Source organism: Halichoerus grypus, chromosome 2, assembly GCF_964656455.1.
Source record: "Halichoerus grypus chromosome 2, mHalGry1.hap1.1, whole genome shotgun sequence".
NCBI lineage: Eukaryota > Metazoa > Chordata > Mammalia > Carnivora > Phocidae > Halichoerus > Halichoerus grypus.
The window spans coordinates 40,693,746-40,708,539 of NC_135713.1; the positions used below are offsets into that span (position 1 = coordinate 40,693,746).

At 50.7% G+C, this 14,794-nt stretch overlaps 1 protein-coding gene across 4 annotated transcripts in view; it reads left to right on the plus strand.

Annotated features, from left to right (window-relative positions):
* The window catches only part of ABLIM3 (actin binding LIM protein family member 3), a 110,044-nt gene that overhangs the window by 55,659 nt on the left and 39,591 nt on the right, over nt 1-14,794 (plus strand). For all 4 annotated transcript variants that reach the window (XR_013445549.1, XM_036080610.2, XM_078066722.1 and 1 more), the window contains exons 6-8: nt 2,436-2,562; nt 6,410-6,503; nt 13,790-13,877. Coding sequence is in view for 3 of the 4 variants with exons in the window: in XM_036080610.2 (XP_035936503.1) it covers nt 2,436-2,562; nt 6,410-6,503; nt 13,790-13,877 (309 nt within the window). In the remaining variant the exon portion in view is untranslated. The remainder of the gene's footprint in view (nt 1-2,435; nt 2,563-6,409; nt 6,504-13,789; nt 13,878-14,794) is intronic.

Consider the following 14,794-nt stretch of genomic DNA (forward strand, 5'->3'; position numbering starts at 1 on the left):
TTTAAAAAGATACATGCACCCCTATGTTTATTGCAGTATTGTTTACAATAGCCAAGATATGGAAGGAACCCAAGTATCCATCGATTGATGAATGGATAAAGATGTGGCATATATATACCATGGAATATTACCCAGTCACAAAAAAGAATGAAATATGGCCATTTGCAACAACAACATGGATGGACCTAGAGGGTATAATGCTAAGTGAAATAAGTCAGACAGAGAAAGACAAATACTGTATGATTTCACTTATATGTAGAATCTCAAAAACAAAACAAATGAACAAACAAACCAAAAAAGCAGAAAGAGACCCATAAATACAGAGAACAAACTAATGGTTGCCAGAGCTGAAGGGGAAGAGGGATGGACAAAAGTTGGTGAAGGAGACTGGGAGGCACAGGTTTCCAGTTATGCAGTGAGTAGGTCACGGGGATGAAAGGCACAGCGTGGGGACTATGGTCAATGATACTCTAATAGCGGTGTGTGGGGACAGATGGGAGCTACACTTGTGCTGAGCACAGCATAAGGTATAGAGTTGTTGAATCACTATGTTGTATGCCCGAGACTGATACAACATTGGGTGTCAACTATACTGTAATAAAAAAAAAATCAGATAGGATATTAAAAATGGAGTTACAAAACAAAACAAAAAAGAATAAACCTTTTTGTGATACATATTTTTAAAAATGAAAATGAAAAAAAAATTAAAAAGGCACTCATGACAATTATGCCTGTCCAAAGGCAAAGTGGGCTTCCTCAAAAGGGGGTGAGCTTCCTACCCCTGGAGGCAATCAAGCAGTCAAGAATGCTATAGATTTCTGCATTAGGTGGGACTGTGACCAAGTGCTCTGCGAACTCTGAGCCCCTGTGGAATTATTTAACCCTATCAAGGAGGCCAACAGACACAAGTTCAGTATCTGTGGTTCAGTATTTGACCCCTGAGCCCTCAGGTTCTTCTATGCTGAGCATGGGCAAGTCACTTCTATAAAAGGAGAGGGGGGTGCCTGACGTCTCTAAACCATTACATTCTAAAGCCTGTGATTACCGGGATGGAGATGGTTAGAATTTTTCCAGGAGTGAGGAAGGAGAAGAAATCCCAAAACTATTCTCCCAACCCCCATCTGAAGGCCTGGGGCTTGAAGCATTTTGCAATCGGAGACCCTCCATCCCCCAGCCTGTGCTAAGGGATATTAGAAAGGCGCTAGGGAGCCAAGAGGCGGGAACTGTGGGAGTTGCCTCGTCCAAGCACTTCATCAGGGCCCAGACCCTCCCCACAGTTGGCTGGGCACACCCCCTTCCTCGACAGGCGGACGCATCATCTTCTCTCCCAGGCCTGGCTCCCAGCTGGACATGAGGGCTTCCAGCCAGGCTCTCCCAACTTGTTATGCAGTTTCTCTTCTCCCCACTGCTCCAAAGTATGCATCTGTCTTGTGGCGCCGATAGAGAGGCTTGTCCTCTGGTAAACTTTGTCCCATGACCCTTTCCTCCTCCAGAGTGGGCCATCCGGTTGGGTAGGCCTGAATTCCCAGCATCTCCCAAGTACCTTGGATGCTGGCTCCATTTCCTGCCCCTCCCCAGACACGGATTGAGCAAGAAGCAGATGCCCGGCCCCCACGTTCTGTGGCCCTGGTGCGCATTCCAGGGTGATGAGGATGGGGAGTAAGAACACCCCTCTGGTTTGGGACGGTCTTACCAGATTCTCTAATCCTTGGGGAGGAAAATGTTTGGCATATTATAAGCATGTTGGGGAGGGGGCAGGCACGGTAAACTCTGTCCTTTTCCTCAGTACTGTGAGGTCCACTCCTTTATACTCATCCAGCAAATATGATCTGAGTTCCTACTATGTGTTGAGCACAGCACAAGGAAAGAGAATAGCTTTAACCACAAAGACAGGGTCCTTGCCATTGAGCATACAGCCCAAGGGTAGGAAAAATTAGATCCTAAGCTTATGCCCTGTAGCAGTGCTTCTCAGACTTGACTGTGCTTGGAGATTTAGGTGAAGTTCAGTAGGTCTGGGCGGGTCTGAGATGCTGCGCATCTGCAGACTCCTAGGTGCAGCTGACGCTGCAGTCCCCAGGGCACGGACAGTGGCCTGCTTAGTTAGCTGTTGGAGGGCCCGCCAGAATCGGTGCAGGGTCTGTCTGTGTGGGATAAACATCGGTCAGGATGACAGAGAATTTTCTGGGGGAACCCTACCATGTCTTTCCTTCTCCCTCACACCAAGACCTCCTGTCCAGAAGCCAGAGCTCCGGGGAGGGGGGGGGAGGGGCTTTGCTTTCACCTGGCAGAGCTCCGGGCAGGTGTCCGTGCCAGGGTGGGAGCTGCTGTGGGAAAGCTGGTTTTCAGGGAGGGGTTTCCTTCACTTAGACTGAGACGATAGCAGTGGTCAGGGGGCCCAGGCTGTTCTGCTCAGTGGCGTCCTCTTGTCTTTGCAGACTGCGCTGGGTGCAAGGAGGAGATCAAGCACGGCCAGTCGCTCCTGGCGCTGGACAAGCAATGGCACGTCAGCTGCTTCAAGTGCCAGACCTGCAGTGTCATTCTCACCGGGGAGTACATCAGCAAGTGGGTGTCTCCCCCATCCCCGCCCGGCTTCCGGGACCCCCGCATTCTAGTGGCCTGCCCCAGGGGGCCCGCACCTGAATCTCCCAGGCCATCTCCTTTCACTTGCCTCCAGCCGCCACCCTCCCACAGCCACAGACAGCACCTCCCCAACCCCTGGGCCCTTCCGTGCTGCCCCCTCTGCCTGGGATGCTCTTCCCGCTCCTGGATGCGTTCGCTCCTCCCCTCCCTCTGGTCTTGGGTCCCACACCTGCTCTCCCCAGGCGGTCTCATACTGTCCCGGGCCACCTCCGCTCCCCCAACACCAGCCCTCACGGGGCCCTGTTTGTTCCCTTCACACAGGCTAACACCGTTTGCAGTCATACACTCATCCATGTTAACTTTTTTGATAATGATAATAATACCAGCTACCATTTACCGAGTTTTTATTACATACAAAGGATATACTAATGGCTGTGTATGGGTTATCGCATTAAACCTCACAACTCCCCCTGTGAGGCGTCCATCCCCATTTTAAACGCTGTAAAAACTGAGGCTTGAGGAAGTGAGTAACTTGCTCCATGATGATATTTAATGTCTGTCCTCGCCGAGGTGGGGCCTCTGTTTGACCCACTGCGGCCTTCAGCGCATGCCCAACCCCTGGCCAACAATACAGTTGTTGAATGAATTGAGTTGAAATGAGATACAACGGACACCCGAAGCTATCAGCAGAGGGCTTCACCCCCAGTGGCTGCACAGAGCCTCACCAGACAAACCCCCCGCCTTGCCACTAGGCCCTAATGACCACATTCCCATACTCAAGTATGTAAAAGAAGTGATGGCCACAGCCCCTCACAGCATTGATGTCTTATGACCCAGACACTGCTGAGGCGGCATGCTGACCCACTGCTAGGACGTGGTGAGCGCGTAAAGCTGTAGCATGTATGGAGTTTGCTGTCAGGAGAGTGATAGGCTAATAAGGGAGATAAACTAGATACATAAAGAATTACGGCACTAGGAGTTATGTGATAGGTAGCGCAAGAGTTTTGTTCTTTAAGACCCTTTAGATCACAAGCGACAGAAAACCCCATTCAAACTCACTTAAGCAAAAATGAGTTTATTGACTCAGAAGTAGGAAGGCCAGAGGCCTACTGACTTCCAGCATGGCTGAATCCAGGGGCTCAAAGAGGTTACTGGCACTGCAGAAGTCTCTCTCTCTCTCTCTCTCCCCCTCCCCTTCTCTCTCAGCTCTCCCTTCCTCTGTGTTGGGTTTATTCTCAAACAAGCCCTCCCCAAAGGGTAAGCATAGATGATCACCAGCAATTCCAGGGTTTCATTCTACCAGCGTAGCAAGCCCGGCGGAGAGACGGAGGCCTCTTTCCCAAGGAACCCAGCAAAAGTCCCATGGCTACCTCTGCTTTGGCTTGGGTCACACTCCCATTCCTGACCAATCACTGGCCAGGAGGATGTGAATCCTAGAGCCAGAGAGCAGCCCTCTGTGACCCACAGTAACTGTGAGTGGGAAGGAAAACCAGGCGAGGCTATGGGCAGAAAGGGGACATGGATGCCACCAGACAGCACTGTCTGGGTCAGAGGTCCAAGTGACAGTCTGCGAATATTCTGAGAAAGAAGGGAGCACGTCTAACTAGCAGGGAGTGAAATCTGGAATCTGGGAGAGCTTCACGGAAGATAGCGCTATTTGAGCCAGACCTTGAAAATGAGGGTAAGATGTGAAAATGCAAAGAAGGAAAGTTTGTAGGCAGAAGGCCCAGCCTGGGCAAGGGCAGGCTAGTGCCTGACACATCCACCTTGTTGGCCGGGGCTCAAACGTGTGCGCGGGTGAAGCAGGGTCCGAGGCTGCAGAGGTGAGCTGAGGTCACATCACCGAGAGCTTTGAATGCCATGTTAGTAGGAGCTTGGCATTTCCCTCCGAGCCTGCCAAATAAGAAGTGCCCTTAGTGAGTCACCAGCCTGAGTCCTTGAGTCTGTGAGCCTAAGTCAGGGGTGTAGGGTTTGCTCAAAAGAGCTCCTCTCAGGAAGGCCCAGCCCCCATTGCCCATCCCACCTAAGGCCTCTGCAGCCTGGCTCTGGGCTCTTCATCTGGCTGCTGGCAGAGTGGTGGGCGCTTAGAGGCATTGCCTCTGGCATTGATGCCTGGGTCAGAAGCCCGGCCTCCGTGACCTTGGCAACGGACTTAACTTCTCTGAGTCTATGTCCTCGTTTATAAAAACAGGGAGGAGCAGACCTACCTCGTAGGGTGGTGCAAAGGCTCAGACATCATACTAGTAAGTGTCTAGTCAATACTAATTTGACCATCTGCCTCTTTTTAGAATCATGGATATTTCAAATTCCCCAAGGCCTCCCAATCCATGGGTCCAAACGAGGTGGGGTTGGCATTTATACACAAATTTTGCTGGCGCATTGTACCCACCTCCTGACAAATGACTTTGTCCCCCTGCAAAGTCACCCTCCCACACCCACGGAGTGTGGAAGTGTTGGCAGGAGTGGGAGGAGGCTTGTCTCGGGGGCCTTCCAACAACAGTCTGACCGCTGGCCTTACTGGGCATTGGTCGTCACTGCTCCCTCCCCCTCAAGAGAACACACGCTCCCTGCCACACAGCCTGGGCTCCCAGCAAGCCCAGCATGGCAACAACTTGGAGATGAAACATTTGCATGCCTGTCCTTCAGGCCTCTCTGCGTCAGCCGGTTCCGTTGCACCCAAAAATGGGGGAAGTGTCCCTCCCTCCTCATGGACTCATTAGCAGCACAGAGCCGTGTCGTCAGATCTGGTCCTTAGAGCCAGGCAGGGCCCAGAGCTGGGGTGAGCTGTCTGACGTCCCCAGCTACCTCCATGTCCTCCTTGAAGACCCCTCTCCGCAATCATGGAGATTCCTCTGGCTGCCATTTGCGGTGTGCTCACTAGAGGCCGGGCACTGAGCCTGAGCCCCGGGGCACACGGCAGCCATGTCCTTCCGGCCGCAGGACCACCTCGGGGAGGACCCAGACCGCCTGGGTTTGAATCCAGCTTCAGGTCCTCTGTGTTGAGTTTTCTCATCGACACGATGGGGAGACTGATAGTTCTGACCTCACAGGGCTGCCGTAAGGATTCAGTGAAATCATCTATGTGAAACACCATCAGAGAGCCTGCCACACACCGAGAAATCAGCATCAGTGGCTATCAGTAGCAGAAAGTAGTGTAAGAATAATTCACAATAATCTTATTACTGCCTGATAAGTTGGAAGCACCGGGCGAAAATGAAACACATCGGAAGTGGTTAGGGTAGGTTCCACTTATCACCTGACCCGAGAGCACAGTCAGATGATTCCCTCACTACAGGTAAAATTTTTTATCAGATGAGGAGCCCTGAAGGCTATGCACAAAAATTGACCCCATTGATGACTTCCTGGAAGGGGCTGGGAGGAAGGAGAAGACTTTTCCCTTTATGCCTTTGTAATGTGCCAAATGCAAATACTACCCATTCTAAATAAAATAAAACTTCATACATTTTTACAATACATTTTTACAAGAACCCTTTGGGATAAAGAGAAGAAAGTGGGTCTGGAGAACTTGTGGGGGAAAAATAGAAAGGGGAATAGAAAAGGGATATCCATGGCCAGCAGCCCAGACCGGTGGCTCCCAGGTGCACTTGGGGAGTTTGTCAAGAGGCAGATTCCTGGGCCCCCCTCCCAGGGGATCTCTGATTCCATAGATCTGAGGGGTGTCTGGGGAGTTTGCATTTTTAACAAACTCCCCAAGTGTTTCTAATCTTGGTCCAGTCACCACTGGCTGCGGGTCCAGGAACTTACATGTGACACCCCCCATGGACCACCCCCCCCAACTTCCTCTCCCTGTGTGGATTTCCTCTTGCAGGGATGGCATTCCGTACTGCGAGTCCGACTACCACTCCCAGTTTGGCATTAAATGCGAGACTTGTGACCGATACATCAGCGGCAGGGTCTTGGAGGTGAGTGGGTTCAAGTAACTGTGAAGATGTTTGCACAGGGTGGCCTGTGACTCCAAAAGGTCGTCACTGAGGACCCCTCTTCCATAGCACCCCCCCTCCCCTGCTGCCTTGACCTCCCTCAGCTTAGCTTGCTACATGACTTGAGCGGATAACTTTGCCTCTTTGGACACCCCTAAAATGAGAAGCTGGACAAAATTATTCCTGGCTCCAAAAATGCTGTGCTGGGAATATCAGTGGCTTCTCTGGACTCAGACCCAGATAGATTACTGGGGAGGGACAATTATGGTTTTCTTCCCAACCTTGCTAAAGGATGGAAGCCATTTTTAATTTTTTAAGCATTCGGTAATGTGCTGATTTAAGAACCAGCTTGTCTAGCAGCTTGCTCCCTGCGCCCTGCTTTGGCTGGTCCATCGCCATGGCAACAGCTCTCCCCTGCCTCCGATGCACAGCTAGCTCTGCCAGTAACAAGCAACCCGCGGCACCCTTTCTGAGCCCCTGCCCCAGCTCCCTGTCTGTCGCCCTTCCTGGCCTTCCTTCCCACACCCTGTGGGCCCAGAAAGCTGTCTTCCTATGCTTTGGGACCACCCACCTTGAGGAATTAAAAACAGGAAAGAGTCTGGTGCAGAGGACAGACAATAGCCTAAGACCAGGAACAGTTGGGTTCGGATATTGACTCAACTGCTAACTCATGCTCACGTTTGGGGTGAGTGTCTTTGCCTCTCTAGGCCTCAGTTTTCCCTTCTGACAGTGGCTGGGGGACGGCAGACTGGGGCAGCTCTTGCGAGCAAAATCATTAATTGTGTCAAAGCTGTCCAGTTGGTGGTGGTCACCTGCAGTCAGCACTGTGTTGAGAAGGATTCTGCAGCCACATGTGGGCCCAGCAGGAGAGAGTGTTGTAACCAGGGAAGGAGGAGCCCAGGAGATGTACTGAAGCTGAGCCCCGAGGATGCGAAGGAGGCTGTCTTCTGATGCCCTAGAGGAAGAAGAGAGCTTGACCCATTCAGGGAACAGAGAAAAAAAGCCAGTGTGGCTGAATTATGTAAACTGGGGTTCGGGGAGAATGGTCTATCACACAGCGCATACCACATAGAGCTTTGTAGCCGTTTAGGAGTTTGGATTTTGTAGTAAGTGCAATGGAAAGGTATTGGAGAGTTTTAAACCGAGGAGCAACGTGGTAAGATTGTAGGGAGTCAGAGAGAATAAGATAAAGGCACAGAGCTGATAAACCATTAAAGCTTTCCAGGGAGCAGTAGGGGTGAAGTGTGGAGGAGAAGGCAAGACACAAGAGCGCAGCTAGGGTGTTGGCCCCAGTTTCCCAGGGCCCCCATTCCAGGGTGAGGAGTTTGTATGGGATTCACTGGGCAACAGGCATTGTGGAAAGACTGAGCATGAGCGATCCCCTTAGAGTTGCTCCTTAGAGACGGATGACGTGATGGACACGGGTTACATTCGGAGGAAAGATACTGGAAGTGGGAGACCAGCGAGGAGGCCATGACACTGTGGGCAGGACTCAAGATCTATAGTAGCAGCAGCCAGAGCACCCACCTGCCTCCCGCATGATGGGAGTGGAACTCCCATAGCTTTGCGGTGGGGCCACGGGTAGACATGAGGATTGAAGGAAAAGAGGCCAGAAGTTGTACCAAAGCATCAAGCCTGGATGAGAGGAAGTCTGGTGCTGTTCTCTGTGGAACTGGGGGTGGCAGGGAAAGAAGCTGATCTGGGCAGAAACACAGTGAGTTCCATTCGGGACAGGTTGTGATTGAAATTCCGGGAAGGTTTCAGGAAGGCAGTCAGAAATGTGGAGCAGAACTCAGGAACACAGCTCAGGCGTGGAAGGAATAATCTCAGAAAGGCTAGGATTTGCATAAGAGTCAGCCCCAGGGCAGTCACCAGGATTGGGGGTGGGGGGGAATAGAGGAAGAGAGAGAGAGGAAGAGAGGGAGGGGGAGGGAGGGAAGAGTGGGCTGAAGGCAGCCTTGGGGAATAACTACTTATGGGCTCGGGAATACTGAGGAGTTGTCAGAGAAAGAGGAAGAGCTGTGAGGGGAGAATGGGGGCCAGGCCACAAGAGGACAGCGCTTCAGAAAGGAGGGCGAGGCCCGCCCGCGTTGGTCAGATTCTGTAGAGCAGTTGAGGACTATGTGGGCTGAGAAAAGGCTGGGGGCGGGGGAGGGAAGGTAACCTTCAGGACAGTTTCAGCTCTGCAGGATTATAGGGGTTATAGGCATCTGCATCCTAGTGGGGTAAAGGGTCCGTGGGATGAGAGATCATAAAAGCAGACTTTTTTTTTAAAGATTTTATTTATTTATTTATTTATTTATTTATTTATTTATTTGAGAGAGAGAGAGAGCATGAGCAAGGGGATGGGCAGAGGGAGAAGCAGACTCCCCACTGATCAGGGAGCCTGAGGTGGGACTTGATGGGACTTGATCCTGGGACTCTGGGATCATGACCCAAGCCCAAGGCAGACACCGAATGGACTGAGCCACCCAGGCGCCCCAAAGCAGACTTTTCTTTGGAAAAGGAGGAAATTTGGATCACACGCAGGGCTGCAGATGGGAATTCATCCCAGCATTTCCAAGCTGCTTTGAAACTGTGGCTGCGGTGGCCGTCTTCTCCCTTGTGTTACTGTGTTTTAGCATCATGGGAGCCTCCGTTCGGGCTGCTGTTGTAACCGGGTTTCGATTGATTCCATTTGTACAAGGCTCCATTAGCATCGTGGACTTATTGATTTTTTTTTCTTAGCGCTGGAAGAGACTTTTAGCTATTAACTAGTTAACCCTCCTCATTTTACAGATGAGAAAAGTGAGCCCCAAGACGTGTGATGTTATTTCAAGGTCATACACAGTGTTTCTGGTAAAGCGGGAGCTAAAATCTAGAACTCCAGACTCCTATATCCCATACACGTGCCCACAGCTCTCAGCCACTCCGGGGGAGGCGGGGGGGGGGGGGGGGGGGTCTTTGAGGTCACATGATGTCATGACCTACATGGTTGGAGTAGAACAGACTTGGATTCCAATTTTACCACTTCTAGCCATGAAACCTGAAGCAAGTCACTTTCTCCAAGACTTGGAGTCTTCATCTATCATGGCGAATTCTACTATTCAACTTCTGATGGATATGTTAGTGTAAAATAATAGAAAATAAATATATTTATTGGTCTCTGCCCCCAGTTCCTAGCACAGGGCTCCTAAAACCTTTGCAATGTCCTAAGTGTTAAGAGCACTAGGAGCATCTTTTGTTCTAATATTTGTCTTTGACCCGGCTTCCTGACGCAGAGTTCCTAAATTTCCTGGAATTTCCTGGGTGATCAGAGTGTCTTTTGTTCTAATGAGGGGACTCCAGGTGGGCTCCTGGAGAGCTTCAGGATGGGGGCTGATCACCAGGAAGACCAAGCCATGATTGGAAGCTTGGAACTTTCAGCCCCACCTCCCATCTGCCAAGAGTGGGAGAGACAGGGGCTGGAGACTAAGGTAATGGTGGATCATACCTATGTGATGAAGCCTCCATAACAGTCCCCAAAGGATGGGGTCTGGAGAGCTTCCACGTTGCTGAACATGTGGAGGTTCTGGGAGAGTGGTGTGTGGGGAGAAGGCATGGAAGCTCCGAGCCTCTTCCCACACACCTTGTCCTACGAATCTCCTCCAGCTGGATATTCATCTCTATCCTTTATCCTAAGTAAATGTAAGTGTTTCACCGAGTTCTGTGAGCTATTCTAGCAAATTATCGAACCCTGCCTGGGGGTCATGGGAACCCCAATTTATAGCCAGTCAGCCAGAAGCACAGGTGACAACCTGGGACTTGGGATTGGCATCTGAAGTGGGGGAGGGGCAGCCTTGTGACCCTGAGCCCTTAACCTGTGGGGTCTGACACTCTTCCCAGGTAAATAGTGTCAGAACTGAGTTAAGTGGTAGGGCACCCCGCTGGTGTCTCAGAAAATTGCTTGCTATGGAACAACCCCCCTACCACACACACACACACATCTAGTGTCAGACGTCTTATGAGTAGCGTAGTCATGTGAGAGTAAAGGACACATACAGGAGTGTCTTTACAGGTAGTCAGGGCTTTTTTGGTTGCAAGTGCAGAAATTATATTCAAATGGCTCAGGCCAAAAAGGAAATTTATCAGCTCCCATAATAAAAAGCCCAGAGGGAGGTCTTGCTTCAGGCGCAGCTGGATCCAGTGCTCAAATGAATGCATTTGGAGTATCCTGCCATCCTGGCTCCAGTTTGTCCTGTGTTGGCTTTATTCTCAGGAAGGCTCTCCTTCATGATGGGAGAGTTGGACACCAGTCGCTCCAGGCTTACATCCTATCAGACAGCATCCCCCAGGGGAAGGGGAGCTTCTCTTTTCTCATAGCTCAGCCCAGGACTGGCTCTCACTGGACAATCTCAGACCCGTCTCCAAACCAATAACTATGACCATAGAGTTGGAATATACTTATTGGTGGGGTCAGCCCTACTTAACCACATGGACTGATGTGGAGAATGGGTAGTCCCACCCAGGTAAGGCCTGGTGCTGTTTCTGGAAGAAGGGGGAAGGATGTTGGCCAGGCAAAAATAACACTTGCCCACTACAGGGCCCAGGACATTTGTAGGGACACAATAGGTACGTAATTAAATTCCATTTCCCCTTTCCCATTCCCTCCCTAGGCCACCCCGCAAGTACTTCCTCAGTGACAGAGCTCAACATGCTGAATGAGTCACACTTCTTTCTTCCTAGTCTGTGTCCTCTCCAAGGAGAACAACAGTGCCCAGTACCACCTCTCCTGACCTCACTCTGGTTCTCAGCCCTCTCCGATACGCCCCGTTTTTCTGCACTGTTTTCTTGATTTCGGTTTCTTAACAGAGTGTCCCATCTTACCTTGCTGACTATGCTGGGTGCCGGCTGCTCTGGCAGCCTCCCTCCCTCAAGTTGCTTCCAAGTTGTCGCTAAGATGGTGCGCGGCGTCTCTCGGCCCGGGTGGGGTGATGGGGCGTGACATTTCGGAAGATGCCAAGCTTCGGTTTTGCTGAGGCGCTGTTGCCTCCCTGGAAAACAGGTCTATAATTGAAATGATAAAGACACACAAAGTAGGAAGAGGCTACTAATTAAACCGATTATCCCTGTCACCGTAGGAGAGAGTCAGTCCCACGACATCTCAGCTTGGGAAAATAGCAGGCTCCTTCCAAAGTTTGAACACAGTTTGCTTTGATGATGAAAAGGGCATTTTATCATTGGTGGGAGCCACACAAAGCAGACAGAAGTAAGGAACACTGGAGATTTTTTTTTATTTTTTGAAAAATCTGCCCTTTCTTCATTCTTGCTAAGTTCTTAGAATAAATCAAGTATCTCCAGAATAGGCAAGCCCATGCCTACCCATCCACCATGCCCAAAAAAGATTCAGAAATAAGCCTTCAGCATTATTCAGTTATAATTTTTGAATTGGAAGGAACCCATTAGCATCCCACCAAGTGATGGCTTGGGAAGCGGCTTTTAACAATCCCCCAATATCCATCAATTTCCCTCAGGCATATCCCCCCAAATTCACCTTGCCCTAACATGCAAAATATACACTTGACTCTTAAACAATGTGGGGTTCAGGGCACTGACCCCCACACAGTTGAAAATCCATGTATCATTTTGACTCCCCAAAAACTTAACTACTAATACCCTACTGTTGACTGGAAGCCTTACCCATAACATAAACATCGATTAACACATATTTGTGTGATGTATGTATTCTCTAACGGTATTCTTACAATAAAGTAAGCTAGGGAGAAGAAAATGCTATTAAGAAAATCATAAGGTAAAGAAAACACATTTACAGTGCTCTATTTGTTGAAAAAAATACTCACCTGTAAGTGGACCAACGCAGTTCAAACCCATGTTGTTCAAGGGTCAGGTGTACCTTCAAAACAAGCCCCACCTTCCAGCCCCATCGCTGAGCTGAGTTCCTCCATATGGAGAGTCTGGAACCACCACTGAAGGACCCCTGCATACCAAGTCCTCTGGGCTGGGACTGTAGTGTCAGAACGGTCAGCGTGGAAGTGAGTGCTACATGGATGACCTGTCCTCCCGGGTGACCTGCCCTCCCGGGTCCAGCTGCTATTGCTCCTGGTTTCCAGTGACACCTAGAGGCATAACCTTCTCTGAGCCTGTCTCTTCCCCCATAGAAGAATTTGCAGCTGCAAATCATTGCCATTTCTATTTGAAGTAGTCGTAGGAAAGGAAAGTGGGAATAGTCAAGGGGGCTCGCCAAAACCAGACTGAGGTGAGTGGGGGATGGGGCAGACGTACTGGGGTGCTGCCGTCGCAGGCCCGGAGCCTCAGGGTCAGAAACTCCCTAGCAGGTCCTGCCTTTGTGGGGCCCATTTTTGTCCACCGAGCCCTAAAAGCCTGTCCTTCACGTGCCACTCTCAGAAGTTTTGCCATGTCTATGGACCTTGTATATGAATTCTTACTTAATACTTTCATTTGTCTTTAAGTTGACTCACTTACAAATAAAAAAAAAAATGTAACAAGAAAACCAAGATCACTTGCTATATTGCCAGTAACCATATATATATATATACACACAGATATAGCTCTAACTGGATTCTACTGCTTGTGGAGGCTCCAAGCCTCAAACGTATTCTCATTCTTAAAAAGGTAGGTTAGTAAGTTTCAGATAGATGTTAAAGACACGGTAGCACCAAACTGGTACTCTCTCCTTGAGAAAACCAGAAGGATTTGGGGCGCCTGGCTGACTCAGAAGAGCATATGACTCTTTATCTCAGGGTTGTGAATTCAAGCCCCATGTTGGGTGTAGAGATTACTCAAATGAATAAAATTTTTTTAAAATGGAAAAATTGGCAGAGGAGTGAAAAGGAGGTCCTTTTCTTCATTGATCCCATGTTATTAAATCCCAGGTCCATGTACCACTCAAAGTCACTCAGGTACCGCTAGTGGTAAGGGCCCCATTCTTGGGGAAATGTTGGGGTGTCCTCAAAGCAAGATTGTTTCCTCATCTAGAAATGAGGAGGTGGGACGAGTGGCCGCCAAGGGGTCCTTTCACTGCCAAAATAGAAGTGCAGGGGTCCAGGGAAGTCCCCTGAACTGCTTTCGGGGACCCATGGTATGGAGTCACCAAGCTTCCTGGGTGGGCTTTTAGATGGTTCTGGACTCCCCTAGGTTGACTTCCAACCAACCTTAGGGTCATGAAGTCACCAGCAACGCTAATGTGCCTAGGAGATGTTCAAACCCAACCTGCCCCGTGCACAGCAGCCCCAGCTCTGACCTCCTCTTTCTTCTTTTTATTTCCACAGGCAGGAGGGAAGCACTACCACCCGACCTGTGCCCGGTGCGTCCGCTGTCACCAGATGTTCACGGAAGGAGAGGAGATGTACCTCACAGGTAAGCAAACCTGACCTTCTGGAAGGCATCACTGTCCACCCGCGTCTGTAAAGGCAGATACAATCGCCTTCATTTCGGTGTTATCTTTGTTTTTGGCTTGTCCTCAAAATTGCAATTAATTCGCCCCTCTCTGGGTGGTTTGGGAAAGTTGCCGGTGTGGCTAATACGAAGTGACATGTAATCTGCCTCCTGTCCCTGTGCGCCTCCACCCGCTGCTCAGCTGGCCTGCCTCCAGGGCAGGGCTCTGAGCAGACTCCCCTGGCTCCGCCTGGGTGCGGGAGCGGGAGCAGAACCAGGCCAAGGGGTCAGAGAACCTCACAAAGATGCGAGTGTTGCGGGACGTCCGCAGCATCACAGCCCCTACCCCACCTCCCTCTCCCGCCCCCCACAACTCAGAGCGCCACCACAGGCTGCTGCTCGGGTCTCCCCTCGGACTCTCGGGGTACACGAAAAGAAATGGAAGGGAACCAGCAGTCTCCAAGAAGCAAAGAGGGACTTGTCTCCCTCTGCCACCTCCCAGGGCCCAGCCCTCTGGCCCCAGGCTTCTTGCCCGTCTCCCACTCAGTCCCCAGGCTCTGTTCTAGGCTCCAACCTCGGCGCAGTCCATCCTCCCAGGATATCGTAGTGTTGTCGGCAGATCCCTGTCTTCAGGGCCCCTGGCTGCCCACCGCTGTAGGTATCGGCACTTCAGCCTAGCGTTCAGGACCCTCTCACTGAGGTCTCAGACTGCCTTTCTATTTCCAGCCTTGAATAAACCCAACATTCAGCTGTCAGAGCCCGAGTGCAATTGCCTCTCCGTCCACTCAACAACCATCTCTTGAGACGCTACCTTGTGTGGGCTCTGCCCCAGGGTCCTTAGTGAGTTCCAGCCCCAGCCCCACACGGGGTGGGGGGGGGCCACAGTCAGGAATCCCACA